At 39.0% G+C, this 27,815-nt stretch overlaps 1 protein-coding gene across 2 annotated transcripts in view; it reads left to right on the top strand.

Moving 5' to 3' along the window:
* LOC144056455 (contactin-4-like) overlaps positions 1 to 27,815 on the top strand; it is a 145,320-nt gene that overhangs the window by 111,491 nt on the left and 6,014 nt on the right. Inside the window, exons 12-20 of one of the 2 annotated variants that reach the window (XM_077573294.1) lie at positions 5,531 to 5,658; positions 12,488 to 12,663; positions 14,984 to 15,101; positions 16,364 to 16,522; positions 17,111 to 17,260; positions 21,802 to 21,872; positions 25,161 to 25,395; positions 25,613 to 25,728; positions 27,273 to 27,459. In XM_077573294.1, the coding sequence (XP_077429420.1) occupies positions 5,531 to 5,658; positions 12,488 to 12,663; positions 14,984 to 15,101; positions 16,364 to 16,522; positions 17,111 to 17,260; positions 21,802 to 21,872; positions 25,161 to 25,395; positions 25,613 to 25,728; positions 27,273 to 27,459 (1,340 nt within the window). Of the gene's footprint in view, positions 1 to 5,530; positions 5,659 to 12,487; positions 12,664 to 14,980; positions 15,102 to 16,363; positions 16,523 to 17,110; positions 17,261 to 21,801; positions 21,873 to 25,160; positions 25,396 to 25,612; positions 25,729 to 27,272; positions 27,460 to 27,815 lie in introns of both variants that reach the window. The other variant, XM_077573292.1, reaches the window with a different exon arrangement.

Genomic DNA, 27,815 nt, shown 5'->3' with positions numbered 1-27,815 from the left:
TGCAACTGTGGTTCTGAGACTACGCCCATTAATTAACCCTAGAAACACATCTTAGGGCAAAGGAAAAGAATGTCACCAACAAGCAACAGAACATAAGAGTAACATAAGCACGATGGTGAGAAAATGATGATTTTGTTAATGCGCTGAACTTATGCGCAAAGAACATTTCCTAATGAATGAGGCCTATTGGTTGGCCCTGTTGGCACCCTCTTTTTTATTTGACGTTACCATGACTTTAAATTGATGTCTAGCTTTACATGTCAGTGATGAACTAATGTCCATCAGAGTGCCTTGTGGTAATGCTCTGATCGTTCATTGCAGCTAATGACCCATGTGACAGGGTAAGAGTCATCGGTACATTTCTGTGTATAGCAAAAATCAATATCAATTACACCTGCATTGAAGAATTGTCTCAAGTAGAGGTCCATATGTCTCTCTCTCTTTAAAAAAACAAAACAAAAAACAGCGTCAGCCAATCTCTTTGTTCACTGAAAGTGCAATAACAGCAAAATATCTAATTGACCTTCAACCTTGATGTTGACAATTTCACAATGCAGCAGAATGAGCATTTGTTGTATATAATCCTGCTTGAACCACACGAGCAGGAGGCTTTGGCATGTCGTGTTAAGCTGAGCAGGCATCAGCATCTCCGGACTGTGCTGCACAGCTTGACTTGATTTATGGCTCTTGAAGGGCTCTTTCTCAACAACAGTACACACAATGGAACCCAAAGGAGGGGACCGCCTTTCAATTTATCTCAAAAAGAGGATATGGTGACCTTATGTCTTTCAGGGTCACGCACCTCCAGCATTGTCAAACCCCCCAACCCCCGAGGTTTTGATACAATAAATGTCCATGTTAAAAATGTTGCATATAAGCTTGGTAAGTTTACAACACATTACAGCCATATTATCCTGGCACCATTATAACCACTAAAAACATGAGAGAACAACCCCAAAAAAATTCCATGTTGTTCTTATGTGGGAAAAGAGTCAAAATCAGCAAAAAAATGTAAAAAAAATTCCCAGCAGACAAAAAGCGGGTCTGAAGGAGCTACACACTGTCAGTGACTGATCAGTCCTCTTTCATGAATGACTACAGAAATAAGTGAACAATTACTATTGATATGCTGAAATTAGAGGATTTGGACCAAAAAAATGGCTCCAAACAATTACTTGTCGATCAATCGGTTAATTTTGACAGCTCTAGTCAATTTCTGCTTCTGCAATGTGCACTTCCACCACCTGTTTTTATTAAGAATGAGGGGAGCCACTAGGATTGGCTGGGAGTCAGCTGCAAAAATTGTATGTATCCTAGTCAAGCAAAATGCCAAAAGAAAGAAAACTGAGCTGGACTGCACTTTGTGCTATCTTGCTCTGGGCACAAAAATAGGGCAACTCCTCTTATCTCTGAAGCAAAAAGAATGATAAATTTTTCCCTCAGTACATTTCCCATACATAAAAAATGAGCGTTACATTTAGTTAACTGATATTTAGGAAGAAAGAATAGCTGATGTTCGCTGAGCCTAATTATTTGGCGAATTCACCTACAAGCTTAGCTTGTGACCATCTATCTTCCTGTGGTGTCATGGCTGAGTTATTTCACTGATAGAATCTTAACCTCTATATTCACAAGCGCGGGTTATTTACCCTGTTAATTAAGCAGGCGCACACACAGGCCTGCACCTTGCGGGCACACTGCCAGTCAGCCATGGCATCTCAAAGTCAATAAGTATTCATGCTCAGAACTCTCAAAAGTGTGATTATGCCTATTGTTTGCATGTTGAATCATTTGAGTCTGCGTCTGTTCTTTGACAGTGTTGGTAGGTTGGAGTGTTTCTGCGGAAAGTGAGCAAACATTATTCCACTTTTTGAACAGGAGGCTTCAGAAAGCTCCAACCCGTATTTTGTTCAAAGCTGTCAACACACAATAGTCATGCCTTTTTGGGAATCGTTATTGGAACTGTGGCAAGTTCCACATCAAAGATACAATATGTCGAGTGAGCCATCAAATGAAAGGTTTTAAGTGTATTTTTGATGGCGAAGAAAGACGCCTGCATCTGTTAGCAACAACTCAAAGAGAATTTAAGGAAATAACAAAAACAGGCTCTCTTTTTTTGAGCTCTTACCTGTGATTTCCACTTCACAGTGGCCATGACGGCAGCTCTGTGACTGATGTTGTGTGTCTCTTTCATCTTGCCACATCGTAAGGAGAATCAGCACCGCACAGCCACTGTCCTCCCAGGCTTGATCTACCCCAAAATACGCACCTGTGTTTTTCACTCACCATGTCACCCTCTTCAAAATAATCAATCTGATAGGACCTGTATTCCCGTGTTCATGAAAACAATTTGAGACCGGGAGGAAAGGAATTGCATTTGTGTTCATCTCACCTGTGAATTATTGATACCTGCCCCTTTGCTGGCATCCCCAAGATGGAAATGCGAAACGTCTCCTCAAATAATGCTCACATTGACCAGACATGTGTCTGAACCAGAGAAGAGAAGTGAGAATGAAATGTAGGTGAGCCTCAATATTTTATTCACCCCTGGAATGTTGCGACTCAACTATACTTTATTTAACATCATAAGGTTAGTAAAGCTTTCCGATGTAGAATGCTGAAAAAGAAATTCAATGCAGTGCAAAACAAAGAATGTGCTTGAGATATTGAGATTGAACTCCCTGAATGATCGTTTTCCTTGCATTCAGCTCAACTAGGGTGGCATGGCTATGTGGTACAGTGGTCGTCTCTCAAGTCAAAGGTCATGGGGTAGGGCAGTCGTGATGATGAGCTCGATAAGTCTGCCAGGCGCGATAATTCTCAGCCATGTACGTGCGTGTTTGTTTACATACATCATCAACATTGGTGCCGCAAGAGGTTTTAACTAACAATAAAGTTTGCTAACCTGTGGACAGCCAGCGAGACATTTATGTTTCTCGTACGTCCTTGCTTGAAAGTGAGGGACAAAATGTTCCCTGTTTTCGTGATGATTAGGCTACTTCAGTAGGACGACCACTTGAAACTATATTCTCGCTGGAGCGTTCCTGGGCATTGCCGAAGGACCGCGGAGCACAGCCGAGAATGCTGGAGCCTCCTCGGGCATAAAATCTGGCATTTGCCGGCCCTCTATCTCCGGGACGCAAGGCCGCGGAGCGACCAACCATACACCGTTGGAAAGGTCTCATCGAGACGAATCCGGGGATGCCCATATGCTTGGGTTTGGGAGATACGGTTGCCCAAAGACCTCCAGGACACCAAGGATTTTTAAAAATGTACCCCGCCGGCGATGGTTCCCAACCCGGGTAAAAATCCGGCGTTTGCCGGCCCTCTATATCCAGGACGCAAGGCCGCGGAGCGACCGACCATACACCGTTGGAGAGGTCTCATCGAGACGAATCCGGGGATGCTTGTATGCTTGGGTTTGGGAGATACGGCTGCCCAAAGACCTCCAGGACACCAAGGATTTTAAAAAATTTACCCTGCCGGCGATGGTTCCCATCCCGGGTAAAAATCCGGCGTTTGACGGCCCTCTTCTAAACCACTGACTGTTTACCAGAGAACACGCCAAGTAACCCAAATATGCGCATTGCGTGTTGTCAATGCTGCTTTACTGGCAGCTTTTTTGCCATTCAAAATGCGCACGTACAGAAACAACCCGCGGCAGGGGATACAAAACTCCTCGGGGGAGCAAAATTTCTTATCGTGACAGGAGTAGTTGTGGGTTTGATGACCATGTCAAATTGTACTCGAGCAAGATACTGAAGCCTAATTTACTTGAGTTGGGTAAATGGTCGTTTATCAATTTATGAGTTTCTAGTAGCCCACTTCCAATTTGTATGCCTTTTACATCATTCTACCTGGACAAAAAGCATATTAAATCATGTTAAGACTAACCTAATTTTCTCATAAAGCTACATTAACTAGAATTTATATTGTTTAGCTTGTATTTATTTATTTAGTTAGTTAGTTATTTATAGCAAAAACTGTCATTTATTAATACACATAACGTAATACTCACACCCACTTGTACTCTGTGAAAGGTCAACCTTTCATCTACAAACAATGAAGGTGTTTCTGAAAAAGCATTCATAGCCTGTCAAAGTACGGAGTCTGACTTCATGAGAGCTAGAGACTTCACGGCCATTTTCGACAGGGCGAAGGTGGCAAGTTTATTAGAACCTGTCATCTTGACCCATTTGGTCGCGATGCATCCTTTAATGATCCTTAATTGTTTCAACATGTGCTGTCCCTGTGATGTACTCTTTCCTGATTCTATCCATCCTGGTCACTCCCAAAGAGAACCTCAGCAACTTTATCTCCAGCTCTGCCTCATGTCTTTTCCTCAGTGGCACTGTCTCCAGACCAAACAACATCTCTGGTCTCACCACAGTTTTATAAACCTTTCTTTTCATTTGAGCTGAAACTCTTCTATCACACCTGACACTTTTCTCCACCCGTGCCAGCCTGCCTGCACATGCTTCTTCACTTCTTTTCCACACTCTCCATTGCTCTGGACTTTTGACCCTAAATACTTAAACTCCTCCACCTTCTTGGTCTCTTCTCCCCGTAACCTCACTCTTCCACTTGGGACCTTCCCATTCACACACAGATACTCCGTCTTGCTACGGCTAACCTTCATTCCCCTCCTTTCCAGGGCAAACCTCCACGCCTCTAGCTTCTCCTCCACCCGTTCCCTGCTCTCACTAGAGATCACATCATCAGCAAACATCATAGTCCATGGAGATTCCTGTCTAACCTCGTCTGTCATCATGTCCATTACCATAGCAAACAAAAAGGGGCTCAGAGCTGATCCCTGATGTAGTCCCACTTCCACTTTGAACTCCTCCGTCACACCTACAGCACACCTCACCGCTGTCTTATAGTCCTCATAGATGTCCTGCACCACTTGAACATACTTCTCTGCCACTCCAGACTTCCTCATACAAAACCAGTTTCTCACTGGGTACCCTGTGATAAGCTTTCTCCAGATCTACAAAGAGACAATGCAGCTCCTTCTGACCTTCTCTTTACTTCTCTATCAACATCCTCAAAGCAAATACTGCATCTGCGGTAGTCTTTTTTTCTGGCATGAAACCATACTGCTGCTCACAAATGTTCACCTCTGCGCTCAGTTTAGCTTCAACTACTCTTTCCCATGGCTTCATTGTGTGGCTCCTCAGCTTTATTCCTCTGTAGTTGCCGCAGCTCTGCACGTCTCCCATGTTCTTAAAAATGGGCACAAGCACACTTCTACTATTTTGAAGAAACTAGAATATAAAATTTGTTTTCAGTTATTTCACCTTTTTTTAAGTACATAACGCCACATGTGTTCATTCATAGTTTTGATGCCTTCAGTGAGAATCTACAATGTAAATAGCCATGTAAATTAAGAAAATGCATTGCATGAGGTGTGTCCAAACGTTTGGCCTGTACTGTATATGAAATATAAAACATTTGTTATATATTTGTATTGGTGCTGTACTGAAACAATAACTTTCTTTAACACACCATTTGTATATTTTGACCACAGGGTTTCCATTCTGGATAATGGGAATCTTCGCATATGGAACGTAAGCAAATCAGATGCTGGACCCTACACATGCATGGCGAGGAACCAGTTTGGCGTGGCTAGCAGCACAGGAAGCCTTGCAGTTAAAGGTCATTTCTATTTCCAGTTCCTATTTATCAGAACAAGAGTATGTGGATTTTGTGAACCCTGTACATTCGTGCTTTTAGATAATCATTTTTGAGATATGATCCATCGTTTGTGCAATTTTTTTTTACTTCTACTTGTAAGCAAAACGTGTGATTTGGACTAAGATCACTTCAAGCCACAGAGATTTGGCAGATAGTAAACAATTCTACAGGACAGAGGCTTTCGGCTGTTTATTGTCACTCCCAGTTCAACTTTTTTGTCAAACTAAAAACAAGACAAAGCAAACTACACATTGTTGTTGTACAACGTTCCCAGCTCCCAACGACATTCTGAGCTGGTACACACAGTGCTAAAAATACACTTTTGAATAAAAAGGGAGGACACACAATTGTACTACTGGCACTATATGTAAATGCCAGTGTCTTCAGGCGCTTTTGCAGCTATGTTGAGTGTAGGGTTGTGAATTACGTAGTACCTGGCGATTCGATTCGTATCACGATTCGTAGGTCACGATTCGATACCGATTAATCCCGATGCAAAGCTATAATTAGATTATTGCGATTTTTTTTAAAACTCAAATTTAGAAAATACTAATCAGTAAACTTGTACATGAACACTGTAAGATTTGTATGAAAATGTATTTATTTATCTGAAAATTCTGACTTATAACTGAGCCACCGCATTTAACAAACTGGTTGCAGTAAAATAAAATATGAATATAAAATATTAAGGTTTAATATTCCATTAATATAGCATTCTTCCATGCTTAATGTGTGAATCCTAACCCTAAGTAAGACGTTTTGTTGAATATTCCCATAAAAAATGGATGTTTAAAAATCGATTCGGCCGCATATCAAATCGATTCGAGAATTGTGCGCTGTAATATCGCGATATATTGCCGAATCGATTATTCTCTAACACCCCTATTTGAGTGGGATTTTTTTTTAAAGCATCTGTTCCCTACGCTGAAGTTAAAAAAAAAAAATCACTAAAAAACAAAATTCTCCTTTTTAATAGGTTATTCTTGTGCAAATATACCAAGTCCTGAAGAGCCGTGCTGTCGTTCCAAGTGAGGCACCTCGTCACGTATGTCTGCAGAGGTGTTGAAATTACTCGCCACTCTCTCTCACTGCCTCTGAGGATACTCTGTGTAGAAAAAGACCTCATGTTGTTAGATCATCTGCAATGGGGATTGCTTTCCTGCTCTGGTGCTGTGACTTATTATACTTCATTAAAAATTAATGGGAACTGGGTATAAAGTGCTGCACATTGAGGGCCTCTCGTCTGTGCACACTGCAAAATTTTCTTTTCTGTTTCCACTGGGTATTCATTCTGGTGTTATCACCTTCAGTTTGTAGGGGACTTGCTGACATATTTAGTGAACTATAGCCTTACTATGACCCGCTTTAGCTAAAGTTGCTAAGATGATTGCTTCTGCTTCAAGCGTCCTTGTCAGTCTTATTTTTCAGATTTATTGAATTATTGAATTATGCTGGCCTCAGGGAATTCTTTTTCTGTTTGTATTCAAAATCGTTAGCTGTTTAAACACACAGGCACACGAGCACACATCTTCGCGGTGCTATCTTTGTGGGGCCATCTAATTGACATAATGCCTTTCCCTAATCCTTTCCCAAACCTCAACCATCAAAAATGATGGCCTACCCCCATTCCTTACACTACCTCAACCATTACCCAATTCAACCCAACCGTTCTCTGGCCCATTTCTCCCAACCGTGCTAAACTGGGGATCCGAACAATACTCAGCCACAGATCGATTGCGCTAACACTACAGGACTTTAGCAGCAAGCGAGCTTGGGCACAGTAAAATGGCCCTAGTGTGAGTTTAATGTTAAGTAAAAACACTTTTCTATGATTGTGTACATAATATCCTTGCAATGCTATTTGTATGAAATTCATGTTGTATATAGGATGCTTCAATGTAAAATACGAATTAATTTTGTATCATGAATTTCCTTGAATCACATGGAATTTCAATTCTAGTCCCTGCAATTCAAATTGGAACTCCTTCCTGTTTGCCACCCCGATTCCAATTCAAGAAATGAGTTGGAATTTAGGGGTCTTTCTCAATTCAACTTAGAATTTTGCTAGCCCAGGTTCAGAATACTATAAGTCCAAATGAGTAGAGTTCATTTTGTAAAGTCAATTGCTTCCACTTTGCGACAGATAAATCACCATACGGTTGGCAAATGAAAATGTGTGAATTAAATATTTTAAATGATCTAAACTATAGCTATACAAGTGATAAGTAACAGTTGTTTTTACTCACTATGGGAGGGGGAAAAAACCTCCCTGCTCTACTGTATCATTTTCATCTGTCTCATAGCAATAGCTGTAAAGTATTTTACACAGCATATTCCTATTTCATTAGTTGTTTGTTACATTCCAGTTTATAAATTAAAGAAAGATCAACAGTCATGTTCAAACCAATCTTGTATGATAAATACAGAATATTTTTTATCCAAGAATCCACCTCCCATCATTTAATTTGGTGAACATTCTGGTCCAACACTGTCATGTGTAGATGACTTCAATCAAGATGTGCTTCTTTATTCTCTTTTGAATTATAAAACACAGATTTCATACATTATGTATGCTTGAAAGTCAGCAGCAGTCAAGAACGTGGTAGAGAGCTTTGAGTGCGCATTGCTGCTGATTATGGCAACACCTCACTCTTGCCCCCGTTGTGAGCTCTCCTACAAAAATGAAACCTGTGAAGGATTTAAGAAAAAGCTAGAATTGGGCCAGAGACTGTGGTGCCATTTTTTGAAAGGAATCATAATGAAATCATTTTCTCTTTATCTCTGTTGATCACCTAATCTTTGTCATTTTACACAAACCACAGTACGAGTGTGACTGCCTCCACCCTCGGGCAGTCATGAGGCAGGTTGAAACCCGCTGCTCACTGCACGTCCAGGTTGTTGTCGGCTTGTGTGATTTTTCCAATGCAGCTGCAAGCTACGGCACCTCGTAATGTCTTCTCAGCATAAATAGACACTGCAGTTATGGACTTTGCGTTATCAGAGTCGGGCTTTATTTGACACCCATTTCGCTCCTTTTCCATTACTTTCTCTACAAGCAGTTTTCTGCAGCTGATGTACAAATATTCCCCAATATGATTTTATGCCTTTCTGTCACATTTGATATTGTCTAATAAACGTGACAGGGTAATTTACATGCATTATTTGAATGAGAATTGGAAACCTATTTAGTGAGGGACAAATATGTGTTGGGAGCAGCTATTATGGGAGATGACAGTATTATATTCCAATTGACTTTGGTAATATGAATGCAGAAAAATACCTGTCAGGAAGCATTCTGAATATGAGTCACCTAGAAAACAGCTAAGGAGGAGCAGTCACATTAAATGAGCCTTGTTAATGTCCACATTATGCCAACACTTGGGGGGAATTAACAGATTAATTGCATTTGATTAGACATGCGCTGGCTGAATTTAGATTTCACCAAGCCTGCGACATTGCCAATTAGTACATAGTACAGTTAGTAAATATGTGTGACAACAGGCAGTCAGAGTCTACCTTTTCCTGATCCACTTTTATTGGTGGAAAATGGTGCAGACATGATTTGTTTCTTTCACAGTTTATATTTTGTTTTATCTGTAAAACACAAAAATATAGCATTTATTCCAACATGGTATTTGGCTCGTCTTCACTTTTAGAATGTGAGCATCTCCTTTAGAGCCTCTTTTAAGGCAGTGAATGCTTTCCTCGGATTTAAATTGCAACATAATGCACCCAGCCCATAACCCCCCCCCCCCCCTCGCACACACACCCCCTTGTTTAAGGGTGTCAGATGATTACGATTTTTAATCGTAATAAATGACTTCAAAACTTAACTCACGATTAATCACTAATTTTATATCTGTTCTAAAGGTACAATCAAGTTTTCATACTCTTGTTAACATAAAAGTGGAAAAAAATGTTAAACTTTTGGTACTGCATCTTTTAGTTGTTGATACAGTAATTTCATTATTCCTAAAATTTAGTTAAGATTAAAAAGATGTACTGTACTGTAAAAAAACGAATGCGATTTTAATTTGTGTTGAGGTCAACTATCTGCCACTCAGTGCGTTTTCTTTTCATATTAAGAGCTATCTAATCTGGTACTAATATACCGATCAATAAATATAACTGATCAGCTTTATTGTTTTTGTTTTGCCAATATTCACTCAAAATTTGTGGTTTGCAATAGGGGAAAATTTCAGTTACACAACTGGCTGGGTCTCCATTGTCATATTTTGTGCTTTATAATGTGCCACTCATTTTCAATGGGTGACAGGTTTGGACTGCTGGCAAGACAGTAATACTCAAGCTCTTTAACGCTGAAGCCCCGCTGTTGTAACATGTCCAAAATCTAGCATGGCATTGTCTTGCTGAAAAAAACACACCATACACCCGAGTTGTCACTCCGAGACTCTCACTACTAGTGTCAAGGAAATTTTGCCTCAAGGCATGTTCTTCTTAAAAATAAAATATAATGTCAATAACAAACACAGATTATATTGTAGAATTATCTGCAAGATGGCAGGACGTCGATTAAAAGGGAAAATAACCTTTAGTCGTAACTTGAAAATGGGAAATGAAAGTGAGATACAAGTGAAGTACGCTTGCAACGATGATTTGTGGACATTCATCTCTTTGCATTTAAGAGCGCAGTCTGGGAAGTAAAGATAAAGACCTCTTTATTTCTACTCCTTTTTAGTATTGTTGCTTATGTATGAAAGTTTAGAATTTACCGAGACACAACAACTGACGTTTTAGTGAAGTTAGCAAGTTTGATTTATTTAGGTAAATAACAATATGATACATTTTGTGGCATGTTTGAATATTGAAGAACTGCCGTAATCCACATACAAGGGTTACTCAAATGTCTCGAATTAACCCAGCTGTGGGTTTGGTGTCTTTTCAGTTCTTGAGGTTTAACAAGGCATTATATGTGACAGAAATCAATCAGTGTGCCTAAAATCCCTCTGTGTGGCCATGTAAGCAACCTTGCGTTCCATATAGTCTGTCAAAAATGGTGACAGAGGAGAGTAATAAGGGAACCCTTTCTCCTCATCTGTCAAAGTGAATCCCTTGAGCTACTTCGAGAGATCAGGCTACGCAAACTGCGATGAGAGCAGTTCATATGAGAGAAGAGGCAGATACAACAATCCCACTGGAGAGATAAAAAGCAAATAAAGCTTTATAGCATGTTACCGAGGTGCGTAAGTAGAGGAGTAGAATATTGCTGAATAATTGTGTCCCTGAAGATTCTTCTTGAGGGTTTTGTTTTGTTTCTATGCTATTGCTTTATTTATGTTTGTCTGCGAGTTGGATTTAAAAAAAAAAAAAAAAAGTTACAATATACAAATATGACGGCATATTAGGGCCACATATATATTTTTGTTCAGAGGGGCGGAGGTAATATTCTGAGAAAAAACGTACAAATTTGAATTTATGTAGTGGCAAATTTGCCAGAAAAAAAAACTAGAAGCTATAGTCGAATGTGAGGATTTGTTCGTGGTTAATGGGACACTGTTAGATGAAAAGGCAAGATGGAGACAGATTAATTCTTAATTTAAATTTTACTCGGCATACACTCAGCTAGAGCGACAAACACTTTCTGATCCCCAATCAGCTGACAAACACTAACCAATCAGAAGCTAGCATACATGAAGTAAATGCAAGTGAATGACAGAGGGCAGCAGAATCGACGCATCAACTTAGCTACCATAATGTATGAATGTATAAATAATAATTCTGGAAACATAAATGTACACATAAATATACATTTTAGCAAATTAAGGCTTGATCTTCAGGGTATGGACCTTCGCAAAGCAAGGCGTCGCTGGCATTACCCAACGCTTCAAAGTGCGAATGCTTGCATATGCTTCATCTCTGCTAAAGCAATTACTCCTTATTTATTTTCTTGCAAATCTGACGCTTTATATAGTCGAGTTTTTTTCTCAGAATATTGCCCCCACCCTCTAAACTATATATATATATATAAATACATTTGTTGGCCGACATTGGAAAAATTGACCCACTAAATGTCATGCTAAGTACAGTATATGTGCTGCATTTGTCTGTAGATTTTAAAAGGCCAACACATTGACCGCATTGGATTCAGGGTTGATGAAGGCTATGCAATGCCTGGACTTTCTAATCTATATTTTCCGAAGGATCGTTTGACAAGTTTAGCTGAGTTTTGTGCGCAGATTGAGTAGCAATTAAAAATAATCACAGCACACACCAGAGGGGTGAGGTTGTTGTTCACTTGATGAATAAAGCATCTCTCTCTCATCTGGCCTCTCTCATGTCCTTCACCTTCCTCATGTGCCACATGTGCCCAAGTGCATACAGGGGACACTTGCCTTCCTCCCTGGTGATGCCTGCATGAGCACTGCAGGTTTCACAAGAGAACAGCAACTGCTCAAAGAGGTGTTCACTTGTGTTTACTGTTTTTCTTGTGCTGCGCTTTGGGAATATCTGGAGTTCCAGGCTAAAGGCTGAGTTGACAGTGACTCACTGTGACTACTCAGAATGCAGGAGAGACACGTCTCCAAATCCCAGTTGTCCTAAACTCAGGCTAAAACCAATACCAGCTATTGTAGCTTTGCAAGCTACTTCATGTGCTATGTGCTTAGTCCCTTGTAGCTCTCAATATTAACTGCCTGACATTTTCATGTAGATGATGAGAAGCATGGCTTTTGGTAAAAGCAGCTTCTGTTCCTGTTCCTGTAAATAATGGCCACGGCCTTTAAAAGCAGGGTCTTTGATGTAACTGTTATATTGTTATTATTTATTCCAGAGCCCACTATCATCACCACTCTACCTGCAAACTTGGACGTTACTGTGGGGGAGAGTGTGGTCCTGCCTTGTCAAGTGAGCCACGATTCCTCACTGGAACTCAAGTTCACCTGGTTCTTCAATGAGCAGCTCATCCACTTCGGTAGCCATGGGGGATTTTTTGAGAAAGTGGGCGGCGTAAGTCAAGCTATGATGTTTTATAATGAATATGTCAAATGTGAGGATAAGCGGCTCAAATAATGGATGGATGATTATATAGCCGAGACCAGAGATGGACAACTTAAAGGCTGCAAGGGGGCACATAGGACCACACATGTCTCACCAGATGGCAAAAATACTATTTTAGATATAACAAAATACATCAATATATGCACATTGCCTGCCCTAAATATATTTCATTTTTCATAATACATTTCTCAATACATGCATAAAAGATCCACTAACAAATTAAACACATACAGTGACTTTTTTTTCCAGTGCAACGGGCTCCCTTTTTGAATTGTGATTCAAGGATGACAGTTGTTAAAATTATTGAGGTACTAAAATTTTCCCACACATCGGTTTTAAATGAAGCTGGTTGGTCTTCAATCTCCTCTCTTTCGTCTGAAGTTGCCATGATGCCGTTTTTTTCATTTGTTCATTCGTGTTTTTGTTAAGTGCTGGTTCATTTAGGTGCATTGCCGCCACCTAGTTTGGACTGCAGATACTGCAATGAAGTTGTGTATTTGTCGCATGTCTGAACCGTGACGTCTGAATCGAGACAGTTCAGGATGAATTCAAAAACCCTTACACCCCGACTTTACACATTACATAAAGATGCAGATCAACTTAACTTTGCAATCCATTTAGTTGTACGGACAGTTTACACTTCCCCACATAGTGTAATCCTCTTGAAAATAATATAGTATTTGTAGAAACCCTAGGAAAACTGTACATGATGAGGACAAAAAGAAGTACAACAGTGTTAAAGTTACAACATGACTGTAAGATGTTATTGAATCGTTTTTGATACAGATCTAACCAAATGGTTTTCTAATAAGAACTACTATCATGCATGTAATTAAATGCAACACATCACAATCAACTAGATAAAATTGATGCAATGCACTAATCCAGTGTAAGCATGTAGTTATGTTTATTATGTGCTACCTTTAACATAACCGTCCTCTGTCAAGCTAAAATATCATCTGTGGTCAAAATTAATACCGTGATTAATCTGCGTTAATACATGATTAATGCAATAATTTTTTGTGATTAATCAATGAGTTAGTAGGTGTCATTGAGGGCCAAATTACGGTTTTCATTGTTTTATTCGTGGTGACAGATTTAGCATCTTAGATTGCTAATATGGTGTTTGTATGCCAAATGCCAGCGATATAGAGTGCAGTTGGCTGTATTTACAAGAGTTGGTAGTCAATATATGGGACATTTGAGGTCCTGAAAGGGACAGACCAATTTAGCGCAAAATACGGGGCGTCCCGGCTAACGCGGGACAGTTGGCAATCCTATTCTTCCCCAATCTTTCAGTACAGTAATTGTTTGTCAAGGAAACAGGAGTGTAGGTTCACTTCCCTAAATTGCAGTGTACCAGCTTTATAAAACACAGTAATTTTGCTTCTGACCTCTCCAAAACATTTTATCGAATGAAAGTGAGAACACTGAAATGAGGATTCATAGGTTTTTTTTTCAATATTATTCCGTGGCCTCTTTTGGCATAGTCATAACAAATTCAGCCGCAGTGCAGAGGGAATGTTTGTATCAAGTGTATTATTTATGGCCAGAAAATTGCTTCCTGTAGTTTATTTAAAAAAATAAAATCGAACGAAATTTACATAACTATCCTCCATCCAGACTCAAGAACACGTGTTGTATTTCAGAGGGAGTATTTGCGGAACACATTGCACACATGTGGTGTACTGTTTTATTTTCGAAAGTCTAACCTTATTTTAAAATCTGTTGGAATATGGAACAGAAGCGAAACCAGGAGTGGAACCGATCAATTCGCTCTTATGATTCAGCTATTGTAGTTTAAAATAAATCCATAGTGCAGGCTTGTGGTGCTGAGAGTTTGCAGTACACATCCAGTACACAGATAAAACCACTTCGCTGAATTGTTACTGTCATTGTGCCACAGCTTTCCACTGTGTCCAATTTATTACCAGGCCAGCTCTGCTTCACTGTGTGATATTGAAAAGGTGCGAATTGCTCCCTTAAAGACCTAACTGCTTCTTGTAACCGAGCCAGACCTATATGAGGATCAGGCACAAGCTGTTTGTGCTTGTAGGCTTTCTGTAATTAAAGTCATGGGACATACATTGTGTGTCCTTGCAGAAGATGTTGGAGGAAAAGGTTTAGAGTGGAATTACAAATGTATTTCTCAAGTCAAACATGGAAATGAGGTTTGCGCTCCAATGTGGCTGGATTGTAGAATTTTCAGCATAATAAGGAGATTGACCATGTGTGCATCTGTGTCTGATTTTTATTTGCATGGCAGCAGCATTCGGCAGGAGACATTATGATTCGAAACATCCAGCTGAGGCATGCTGGGAAATACACTTGTGCCGTGCATACAAAGGTGGACAGTGTTTCTGTTGCTGTTGACTTGGTTGTCAGAGGTAAGCAAAACTTCACACATCTTCTCTAATTCAGAGCGGCGTATTAGGGCCACGTACAAATCTATATATTTTTTAGAGCGTAAGGGCAATATTTGCCACTTTATAAAATCTCTAATTTGCGACAAATTTGCAACTGTTTCCACTTTATAAAGTCGCAAAATTGCCACTTTTTAAAGTGGCAAATTTGCGTATTTATTAAGTGGCAGATTTGCGAGAAAAAAAATTAGAAACTTACGAGAAATACACATAGTGTACAACTCGGATGTTTGTGCCAATACTTTTCGGTCGAGTTTTCAAATAAGGAGATAGTAATTGCTTTGGCAGAGATTAACCATGTCCTTATAAGCATTCACTCTTTGAAGCGTTGGGTACTGCCAGCGACAAAGACGCCTCGCTTTGCGAAGGTCCACACCCTGAGGATCAAGCATTTAAGTTAATTTGTTAAAATGTATATTTACTTGTATGGTTATATGTTTCCGGAATTCTTATTTACACATTCATACATTTTGGTATTTTATTTTTGTACAAGTAGCTAAGTTGATGTGTCGAATCTGCTGCTCTCCGTCATTGACTTGCATTTACCTAAAGTACGCTAGCTTCTGATTGGTTGGTGTTAGTCAGCTGATAGGGGCCCAGAAGTGTTGTCGCTCTAGCTGCCGTGTATGAGTAAAGTTTAAATTAACAATAAATCCGTCTCCATCCTTCCTTTTCATTTTATAAACTGTCCCATTAACCACCAACAAATCCTCACATTAGACTATAGCTATAGCTATTTGTCGTAGGGGTTTTTTTCACACAAATTTGCCACTTTATAAAGTGGCAGTTTTTTTCTCTGAATATTAACCCCCCCCCCCCAAAAAAAAATATTTATACTAATACGCCGTCATACTAATTTGACTATTTCAAAGGCTTTTGTGTAAGAATTAATTATTGATCTACAGTTGAAGAACGTGGATGAGTGGAAGACACGTAGGCTATGCATGCTGGGCCAGCTTATGCCTCACAAATGAAATGAAAAATAGGGTGAAAAGAAATACCAAATAGCGAATTATCTCTTCTAGGGGTACCAATTTTCCCCGTCTAATTAGACAGAATGGCTCCCAACGGTTTCAGAGCACATTGACTTCTCTGCATTGGCCGTAGGTGCTAAAACCCAATGTGAGTCTAACCGTCATCTCTGTCTCGTCCTAATTTACATTCCTTCTCCCTCTTTCTATCTATCTTCTCCCCTGTTGCTCTCGCTTGGTTTTGGCATCTCCCAGGTCCCCCAGGCTCCCCTACCAGCATCCAAGTAGAAGAAATCACAGATACCACAGTCACTCTATCCTGGAGGCCTGGTGCTGATAATCACAGTCCAATTAACGCATACACCATCCAGGCCAGGACACCATTTTCCCTCGGGTGGCAGGCTGTCTCCACAGGTAAGCTCTCTCCAACCAGCCGTGGCCTCTCCCAATCTCACTGAGGGGGCTGCTCTTTATTCTGCCTCTCCGCTGAGAATATAGGAGATGTCATTTTTACCCCATGTCCAAATGGGGCTCTATTGTAGCGTGACCACTGGCCACCATTTTATCAGACGCCTGGGAATCCTGAAATATGAATCTCATCCTGATGATAACGGCAGTGCAGATTCTGTCATGTGATGTTATAAATGATAGCGCTGAAGGATCGTGTTTTCCACTTCATATCCTCTTTAACAGCAACCCTTAGTACCCATGCCTGGCTGCAATAATGCAGTCTACTGTACAGCACTGTGTACCTCGCTCCACTAATTCACCCAAAAAGGAAGGCTCAACCGTCAACCTCATTAATTAGTCTATGTCACTGTTTTCTTACTTGTTGTAATATGCAATGTGAAGTATCGCAGTCCACCTGGTCACTGTTGGCTACATGCTGTGGAGCTCCTCCTCACCTGTCAGCATACAGCACAGTTTAAAGCTCATGTTAAACGTTTATACATTTACACGATTTTTTTTTTAATACTGAAGGCAGTGTTTGTTTTCTTGCAGTTCCTGAAGTGGTGGGAGGCCACCTTCTGACAGCTACTGTAATCGACCTGAGCCCTTGGGTGGACTATGAGTTTCGAGTCCTGGCGAGCAACACCATTGGGACTGGCGAACCCAGCAAGCCTTCCAAACAAGCCAAGACAAAGGGGACATGTATGTAGGAAACTGCTCTCTCTGCTGCTTCTTTGTTTTTTTCTTTGTTCTCCTCAAACATTTGCTTATGTTTGGTTATCTGCTCTTTAAGCGATTGAATGAATAAATTAAGATCACATATTCCCCATTAGTCCTATCAAAATAATTAGAAAGTAGTATTGTGTTGTAATGTATATATCACACATACCGAACCTCCAAAATATGACCCAAAAAGAGGTCAGTGCTTGTGTACTGCTTCATAAGTATCTTTCAAGCAGCTGCCTCCAGCCTAAAAGCCAGACTACTGATGATAAGACCAGGTTGTACCCTTCCGCTCACTCTAATGGAATAGTGTCAAAATCACCAAGCACCCTCAATAGGGTAAATGTATAGAAAATGGATGGATGGTCTAACACTGGAACTCCAAAAATTAGAACCATTACAGATAAAGGTTGGTGTTATGACGCAAGTTGGCTTGGTTCCATCTTCTGCTTTACCAAGTGTTTGTTTGTTTATATGGGGGTCTCAAACTCAATTCATGTGGGGGCTGTGGAGATAAAATCTGGTTGTGTCTGGACTGCATTTACAAAAAAGGGGTTCAAATATTCAAGAAAAGTACAGCTAATTCAGTCTTTACAATCTTTATTGATAACAGTTCGGAACATTAACGGTTCTTCAGAATGGGAACAAAATTGGTGACCCAATTTTCTTTCTTCTCCTTGGTAATTTGCATAAACTAGTATGCCTGATTTGTTGGGCCCCACACCTTCCTCTATGCATTGTCGGGGTGCCCCTATGCTGGAATTGGCATTTCTCGTCACCATTTCCTTTACTAAACCAGGAATGTCCCATTGAGATTAAAATCATTGTAAACAAAGGGCGTCCTGGCCAAGAGGTGTTAGAAGTTACAGTTCCAAAAAATATAAAACAACACAATTTAAACCACCCAAAATGACAATTGGATAAAATATTTACAAGTTAAGAAAGCTGTCTGTAATACTCTGTCTGGATTTAAAGTCATTCAGAGATAAATTCCGTTAATTTACAGCCCTTTTGCAATAGGTTCCGTGTGGAAAGGGCAGAGAAGGAAAAAGCCTTTTATTTTTCAAAACTAAGTGCAGGCAAATGGAACTGTTAGCAACAAAGTAAGAATTAACACTCTGTATAATGAAGTGACAAATGTAAAAGGGCAGTAGTCCAAGAATGACCTTGTAGATAAAAGTGTACCAGTTAGCCAACCTCCTGGTAGCTAAAAGAGGCCATCCCACTCGAGAGTACAATTCTCAATGATGGGTCAAGGCCATAAACCTCACAGAAGCATGGTACACAGAGTCAATCTTTGTCAGAGATTGAGCTGAAATCATTCATATCGGCGGGGCCTTAAAATAATTGTCCATGCCATTTTTTTCAGATTTTTCAGGAAACAAACAAATTTAAACTTTTGCATCATGAGGAGATGATTTAGGCAAAAAAAAAAAAAAAGCCCAAAAATGACTTTGGCGAAGAGTGTGACGATATGTAACACGTCTCCATTATCAAAAATGGATTATGGGTTAGTGACAAGCCGAAAACCCCAGTTTCAATTTAAATTGCTTTGCAACATTCCCAATATGGGTTTGGAAAGTGCGAGCATCATCAAGCAAGATATTCAGATATTTGTACAGATTAACCACCACAATTTCATTTCCTTCAAGAGTGGGAAATGTGTGGAGTACTTACAGACACTTCCTGGAGTTTGACAACAACACTAGTTTAATTTTGTTAGCAGTAAGTTTTAGCTGCAGAAGTGTGTGTGGCACAACATCAAAGGCTTTCCACAGTGATACTGCAACATTAGCAGATGATGAGCCAAAACAGTAAATGATTGTGTCATCGGCATAAAAGTGCATACTAACATCAGGAACATTCAGTCCCAAATCATTTATATATACAGGGGCATATTCTCCCGTGTGCTTAAATTAAAAAAAAAAAAAAAGCACCCCCCTTCATGCTTTTTGGCCTACACAGATTCTCCCATCAACTTAAGTGTGTCAATTACGCTCCTTCATAAAATGTTTAAACGAGGGCGTCCCATGTCAAATCTAGCGATGCACGTATTCTTCCAGAAACTGAAGCATCTTTCCTCTTGCACGCTCAGGAGACTGTACTAAAGACTAGCGCCACTTGAAGGTGGAACATCATATCGCACGCTTTGATTCAATTAACTGCTTCCATGCTGGCCTTGTCACGCCGAGTGGCCTCTGGCTCTTGCTGGTGGCTTAGAATTTGTCTAAAAGTAAAACTTGAACAACAGCAGACTCACTCGCCTTTCAGCTAATGGAACAGCTTCAAATAGGCATTCAGTCATGAGCACAGTACTCTTATTAAATTGTATTTAAATAGCGAATTAAAAAAATATGTTTTTCCAAAGAAGCCCGTTATAGGAGCCACGCACGTCATTGGGAATGATCAGTATAAGTTCCGGATCCATACGCAAGTCAGCTTCACATTTGAAGTGGGAAATATATTCCAAATGGATCTCAGGTCTCTGGAAAACTCCACAATCCAGGACTTGCAGGCATCCTCACAATTTGATGTGTCACATCGCTTTGGTGGCTGCACGAGTTTTCACCAGAAAGGCGTTTCAGAAGCCTAGATGGGAGAATTGCAGCGCATTTCAAGTGTGTTTCAAGAAAGGCGCAAAAGAAATTGACTTAAGTGAGAACGGGAGAATATGCCCCAAAATGAATAGGAGAGGTCTTAATATAGAACCCTGTGGAACCCCCTAGTGGGTGCTCACAATTTCAGAACACAAATTAGTATAAATGCATTGGGTCCTGTCGCTCAAGTAATTTATTACCAAGAAACGACATAACCTGACAGACAAAAACTGACAAACTTGTTTAAAAACTTTTGCTCCACAGTATCAAATCCTTAAAAAATCAATAAAAAATGCAGCACAGTACTGCTTTTTATCCAGAGCAATATATATATATATATTGTTGATCTCTTTTGTAGCAGCAGTGATAGTGTTGCACTTTTTCCTAAAGCCTGATTGCAGTTTTGAAAGAAGCTCACTTGAGGATAGAAATGTTTGAAGTTGATCACACACAAAAAGAGACGCACAAATTTTTGACAAGACAAATTTGATATTGACCTGTGTTGGCTCACCTCGGAAAATAACAAATGCTGACTTCCAAACTGAATGAATTTCTTTTTTAATTGATAGATTAAAAAGAGTCTGTGTAATAAAGTGAAAACCAATTTTAAAAGGTTAGGTTCTATCAAATCCAGGCCAGGATGTTTTTATGTGATTCATAGCTTTCATAGCCTTATGAACTTGCTGCACAGTAAACGGTACAAATGAGCACTAACATTTTTCATGGCAGATTTTGAAAGAAACATGAATGGGACGAGGTAACAGAATATATTTCCCCTATTATTTTCCCTCCACTTTGTGTCGCTTCAGAATTACGTTCTGCCAAAAGCTGCCATGAGTCTGAACTATGGTAGCCCATAAGTAATTTAAAAAACAACAACAACAAAAACGAAATGCCCATGGCAACAACACAGCAATAAATTTGTGGGCAAAACTAACATTAAACTTTGATGTCAAATTGGGGGCCACCAAATATCATCCTGCGCTTTGCAGAAGTTTGAGACCCCTGGTGTACTGTATATGGTAAGCTAAAGATGAAAAGCATAATGGCAATGATAAACTAAAAAGAGGGACTAAATGTCAAAAAACACTTTTTATTCATTTTACCATGTTAACAACAGTTATGTCATACATGAAATTTAATCGCACAAAAGTGTTATTTTAAAGTATCACCTTATCAGGATCGGTGTTTCAAAGGTCCAAATTATGGGAATGGATTTTTTCAATTTGTATTTATTATACAGGAAATGAAGTGCAAACAAATTGAAGATTGATCAACCTCAAGAACAGATTTTGTTGCAGTTTCAGGGATTAACTGTAAAATCATAGACCATGGCCACAGGTTTAAGAAATATATAACTCATTCACCCCAGCCATTTCCCTGACTGATTTTGCAAGGTCCACCGAATATTCTGTTCTATTGCAATAAAAACATGGAACCTACCAAAAGAAAGATTAGTCTCTTATTTCATCAGGAGAAGTATATTTCTATCTGTTTCCGTTTTGCAGCAATTAGCTTTAGAATATAGCTAAGTTTCATCATTATTCACAAACCTGTTTAAAACAGTGGGGGGAAGAGCACTGGTTGATTTCTTACACTCTGCTGCCATCTGCTGGCCATTTTTTGTAATAGCTACCATTGCTTTAAGTGACCTCTTCATGTCAGAAGCTGTATCAAAGCCTAGCATTAAAAAAAAAAACATGAAAAACGTATAAATACATTTTTGGGAGTGCAGGACAAAGTATTAAAAAACATATTTTATACGTTTTGGAGTTTGAATGAGTCAATATGCTCTTTCTTATGTCTAACACATCTATTTAGTCACACTGAGTTTCCATTTCAGTTTCCCTTTTCACATTAAAGTTTTCTCCATTTCAGTTTCCAGCATCACGTGAGTAAGCCAATTGCTCTGTTTTTCTCCAGCTCCGAAGGTCACACCAGCTAGTGTGAGCGGTGGCGGTGGAAGTCGTTCAGAATTAGTGATCACATGGGAGGTGAGCAAACCAGCCGGGTCCTGTCAGCCAATGGTGTGGTATGCCAGATGTAATATATTCAGTCACGATGTGCGTTTTATAATGCTGAGCAATGACTTGCTGTCTGTGTACACAGGAAATTTTGTAGAGTAAATTTTACTTGGGGAAAAAAAAAGACTATTCGGTCCCAGTCTAAACAGATTAAACTTCACACTTGGAAGAGAGTAAAATATATATTTATTTTATTTTTTTAATCACCCAAGGGTTGAGGGCTGTTCAGACTGGGACCGAATATACAGATATTCGTTTTTAAAGTGAAATTTACTCTGTGTATAGAAGAAATTGTTTAAGATAATTAAATTCATTTTGAAAAGACAAAAAAAAAATCAAATTCACTCTTTTTATCCTGTTTCCCCAAATTGTATCCTTCCGCTCTGTCTAACATGCAAGTACCTTCAAATCCTGTAATAATTCAGGCAGTTCAATGAATGAAGTCCCTTGCTGTGAAGCTCCTCTGAATCTTTGCTAACATTTCATTACACACAAGTTTAATTTTAGACATCTGCTCAAACAAAGCTTCTCTTTTGAAAATAGCTCCTGACATTCAACACCAAAAGGGCAAAAATATGCTTTGCCTTCAAGTTAACACATCTAAGCTAAATCAAAAGAAAAGGAAAACTTCAAGTAATCGGTTGTTGTCTCCATTCACTAGTGGTAGCCTGCCGTGACTGCAATTACTGTGGCCCACCACATACCGCATTTTTCTTTCTTTCTTTTCTAATATGTATTGTATATATTCAGCACATGGTAGAGTAATTCACTTCCTTTATATGAATAAACTTGTGTCAAAAGTGCTTGTAGCACCGTCTTTAAAGAAATTTCTTTAGTCTGTCTGACTCCTTGTTCCTTTTCTTTGATCAGAGGCACAGCACAGTAATTAACTCCTTGTGTCATTCAAACAGCTTTGTAGGCATGCCGGACATGCCATTTTTTAATTGGCATCACCGTGTGGAAATTTGGGGATTTTTTTTTTCTTTTTTGTCAACGTAATGAACCACAAAGACTATTTGTTGTTCAAGCCAATGCAAATGTCTTCAAAACATCACGCTGTAAGGCAAACTACTTTGCATGTTTGTTTTTAGACAAAAAATATATATATCTTACAGTAGGCATTAACTTAACCCTATAAAACCTAAATCATGAAATATATGACAGAAAATTGTATAATATTATACTAATGAAATAGAGGGCTCAAAATGTCTTGTATTTAAGATGATACATTTGGCTTTATAGGGTTAAAGCCACCACTAAATGTTTTTTTCTCATTAAATGTCAAAAGGAAAAAAATTGACAAAAAAATTGGGAGTATGTAAATGCGCTTACCGGCCATGCATTTGGTAACTCGGCCTCTAGTGGGGACATAACCCACCTCTTAGCACTACCTTTCACACGTCATACTTATAGAAAGTAATGATGGAAAAATGAAGCTTAATGAAGCAGTTGTGATAGAAGATTATTTTTAACCCCTCTATATGGCACTCTTGGTTTAAAGCTACATTAGCCTTTATCTTTGAACCAAGAGCACCATCAAGAGGAGTCACAAAATATCTTCGTTTTCCCATAAAGTTTCATTTTCCCATCACTTATAAAAAGCATCAATACTATACAAAAAAGCACTTTAATGTCACACAACTGTGCCACTATACAGCACGTGGAGCAGTTCACAGTCAATATTTTTCGATGATTATGAAATATCTTAATTCATTCACTATCAGCCATTTTCACTGAAGCAACCCCCTTCGCTCCCAGCTGTTTTACTAGATATTGACTGATTGTGCAAGGCTCACAGAATATTGTGTTTTATTGCTATAAAAACATGGAACCTACCAAAAGAAAGATAAGAGTCTCATCTTTCATCAGGAAAAAAGTGTATTTCTATCTGTTTCCATTTTGCAGCAATTAGCATTAGAATATAGTGAAGTTTCATCATTATTCACAAATCTGTTTAAAGCAGTGGGGAAAGAGCTTGTTTGCAACATGGCCCTGGCTGATCTCTTATACTCTGCTGCCACCTGCTGGCCATTTTTTGTAATAACTACCATTGTTTTACGTGACCTCTTCAGGTCAGAGGCTGCATCAAAGCCTTCTTTATGCTCTAGCATAAAAATCAATAAAAATCAATAAAAATAAACATATAAATACATTTTTGGAATCATGGCAATATTTAAAATATAACATTTTTATACGTTGGAAGCAAATGAGTTAATTAATGTGTGCATATGTTGGCTATATACTAGGGGTGTCAAACTCATATTAGCTCAGGTGCTGCATGGAGGAAAATATATTACCAAGTGGCCCGGATCAGTAAAATAATGGTATATAACTTAAAGACAATTGCCGTCAAATATACGCAGATGTTTGCTATTTGTGGGCAGCCCTAAATTAAAAAGCTCAACTGCAATAATATTGTTCCAAAAAATAACACAAACGCGGCAACACTTTGCCTTTATGTGTTCTGGACATGTTAAATCTACCTGTTTTGCATATAAAGTATATTGCTCCCACAATGCATTGCGTGGCGCAGTCAATTATGTTATAAAGACGTTAATCCTTGTCATATGTATTTGTCTTACCAGTACTTGAATTTGTGTCATATTTAACACGTTTATGTCGGTCTATGATTTAAAAAAAAGTTTTTAAACAAACCGTAATTTTAAGTTGTGTGTAAAATAATGACATTCAGGACGTTTCCGTGTACAAGATGCATTGCTCCTCTGAGGACTAATTGTAGAATTACAAATTTTAATGTTTTGATTGTGGTCGGGCGATTAATTGGTTTTACTCTACAAAATCGTCTCGCGGGCCGGATTAAACCTTTTTGTTGGGCTGTATGTTTGACACCTCTGCTATATACAATTTGCCATGGCCAACCAATCAGAGGACAGAAAAGTGTTGTATTATTGAGGGCCAGCTTCTTGCCCCATAGATATCAGGCTGGACCTGCGATGACAAATTTGAAAAGGTTGGGGTTTTTTGTTTTTTTGTTTTAAACAAACAGTCCAGTTGATTATATAGTATAAACTACATCTGTAAAAATACTTAAATTTAGATTTAATGTTGTCAGACTTGAACAACATTTTAACTTTAGACCTCCATAATGTATAACTGATTCCTGTAAATTGGTAAAGCTTTTGTGAAATGTTAAGTATTTAAAAAATGTTAACGAAGGTGCCACATTTGGTCTTAGCTGTTTCTTGAAATTCTAACTATTGTTTCTCTTGGTATGGTATGTGTGTGCTTTTGTTGTAGCCTGTTCCAGAAGAGCTCCAGAACGGACCGGGGTTTGGCTATGTTGTTGCTTTTCGACCCCACGGTGCCACAGGGTGGATGCAGGCTGCTGTGCCCTCCGCAGAGACATCCAAATATGTCTTCAAAAATGAAAGCATCCAGCCCTTTTCACCTTTCCACGTGAAAGTCGGCGTGTACAACAACGAGGGAGAAGGTCCATTCGGACTCGTCACCACTATCTACTCTGCAGAGGAAGGTGAGAATTCTGCCTTCCGTCCTACTTGTAATGTTTTGCTGACTCAGCTGTGTAGTGCTTAATGTATCTGGTCAGAATAGTGGCTTTAGTTCAGAGGAAATGCATGTTTATGGTGTTCGGAAGAAAAAAACAGAAACACTTTTAATGTTCCCACTTGGAGTGATCATCAAAACTGAGAGCTACTTCTGAAGCCTTTATAAATCTTTTAAAACTTCAGAACCCGGACGAGCCCCCACGAGGGTCCGTGCCAAGAGCCTCTCAGCGTCCCAGATTGAAGTTTCATGGAAAGCTCTTCCCTGGAATGCCAGTAAGAAAAGAGTGCTGGGCTACGAGGTAAACAACAATGATATCCTGTATATCGTTTACTCGATGTCTACTTTCAGTGCTCGCAACTCAGTGTGTGTGTGTGTGTGTGTGTGTGTGTGTGTGTGTGTGTGTGTGTGTGTGTGTGCAGGTGTGGGGACGGTTGAATTGTGTTCTCTTTTATTATTGATGAATGTCTTAGGCTAATGTACAATACCTTGGGCAAAGAAGATAATTGCTTGCTGCATGCATAATGGCCCAAGATAGTCCCAAGGCTTTTTCAAATGCTGTAACTTAGGGTTGCTCGATTATGGAGAAGAAAAAAAATAATCACAATTATTCAAATGATTATTTATTTTTGGATTTTATTTAGCATTTAAAAATATTAAGCCCAATAAAAAAAAACATAGAAAACTATAATTATCTAAGTTACGTTTAGACCAAATAGAATTTATAATAATATTTATTTATTTATTTAGACAAAAACTTGAAGTTGGAGCGCAGCTTGTGCACTGTGCAGTAGGACGATCATTTATTTTTTAGGGGTAAAAAACAAGAAAATGTTCTCACATTTAAAAATATTAAGGCAAAAAAATAAATAAAAATTGAAACACTTTAATTATGTAAGTTCCTTTTGGACCAAAAATAATTTATAATAATATCTATTTATAATAATATATTTATGCATTTATGCCGTCAAAAACTTGAAGTTGGAGTGCAGCTTGTGCACTGTGCAGTAGGATGATTTTTTTGGTACAAAACAAGAAAATGTTTAAACGTGAAAAAATAATGAAAAACTTTAAGGCAAATACAATTCTTTAGAAACACTATAATTATGCAAGTTCCTTTTTGATGAAACAAAATGTATTAAATTGGTTATTTTTTAATTTAAAAAAAAACTCAAAATTTTTATCAATTATCTTTTTTATGATTATACTGATTTAGTAATTGTGAAGTGTAATAATTGAAACAGTAATTGAATTTCGATTAATTGTACAGCCCTATTGTAACCTATAACAATTTCTGCACTTCCACAATGCCAACAACAGTTTCACACACTGCCTTTCCGCTCAGATAGCCATTGCCATTTTAATTGCGATCATCTGCAATCCTGGACGTGAACAAAGGGGCTACTTTCTCCCACTTGAGTGCACAAAGTGGCAGCAATAACAATTGTTGACCACTAAAAGTCAACAAAGGAGCGGGCGAGGTCTGAGCAAAGCATTCTTGCAAGGAAAGCCAAATTATATCTGAGACGTGAAGCATGTCTGCTGTTTCTGCCCTGACAACCACAGTGACAAAGAAAACCTGTTATCAGTATTTGTTGGCATGGAATTGTTGAATATTTTTGCTCCTTTCATTTGTTTTCGCCTTTTTTCCCCCCCACATCACTCAGCTTAAGCTATCATACTTGTCCTTTTGACACATGTGGATGACATTGAGCATAGAAACTAACACTGCGTCTTCCATCCAGTTGATTTCACATCATCTTATTTTCCTGACAGGATGTCACCAAATCCTTTGAAAGTGTCTGTGTTTGAGTCCATCTCTTGTTCTGCCTTGTTGATTTTCAGCTGAGGTATTGGAGTCGAAGGGAAAAGGAGGACATGGGCAGTGTGCACAGAACTGTGGGAAACCAGACATCAACGATTATTCACGGTTTAAAAGGCAGCACCACATATTACATCTCGGTGAGAGCATATAACACTGCGGGAAGTGGACCGCCCAGCACCACTATCAACATTACCACCAAAAAGCCACGTACGTAGCAAGTCTACTTTCTGCTTTCAACGGATTTACACCTTTACAGTAATAGTGGAAAAATGAAGCTTCATGAAACACTTGTGATATTTTTTTACTCCTCTAGATGGAACTGTTGGTATAAAGATGCAGTGGAGATTTAATCCATTTACATTGCACAAGCTTTCATATTTTAACCATACGGAAGATAATTGGGGGGGGGTGGGGGATAGGGGGGAGGTCTTGGCAGGATTCTCACTTTATTCCCGAATTCCGACTTTAAAATCAGAATTCTGACTTTAATCACAGAATTCTAATTCTGACTTTCTAGTGAGGATTCTCACTTCATTCTCAGAATTTTGACTTGAAAGCCAGCA

Source organism: Vanacampus margaritifer, chromosome 8 (genome assembly GCF_051991255.1).
Source record: "Vanacampus margaritifer isolate UIUO_Vmar chromosome 8, RoL_Vmar_1.0, whole genome shotgun sequence".
Classification (NCBI taxonomy): domain Eukaryota; kingdom Metazoa; phylum Chordata; class Actinopteri; order Syngnathiformes; family Syngnathidae; genus Vanacampus; species Vanacampus margaritifer.
This window is presented reverse-complemented; position numbering and strand designations above follow the sequence as displayed.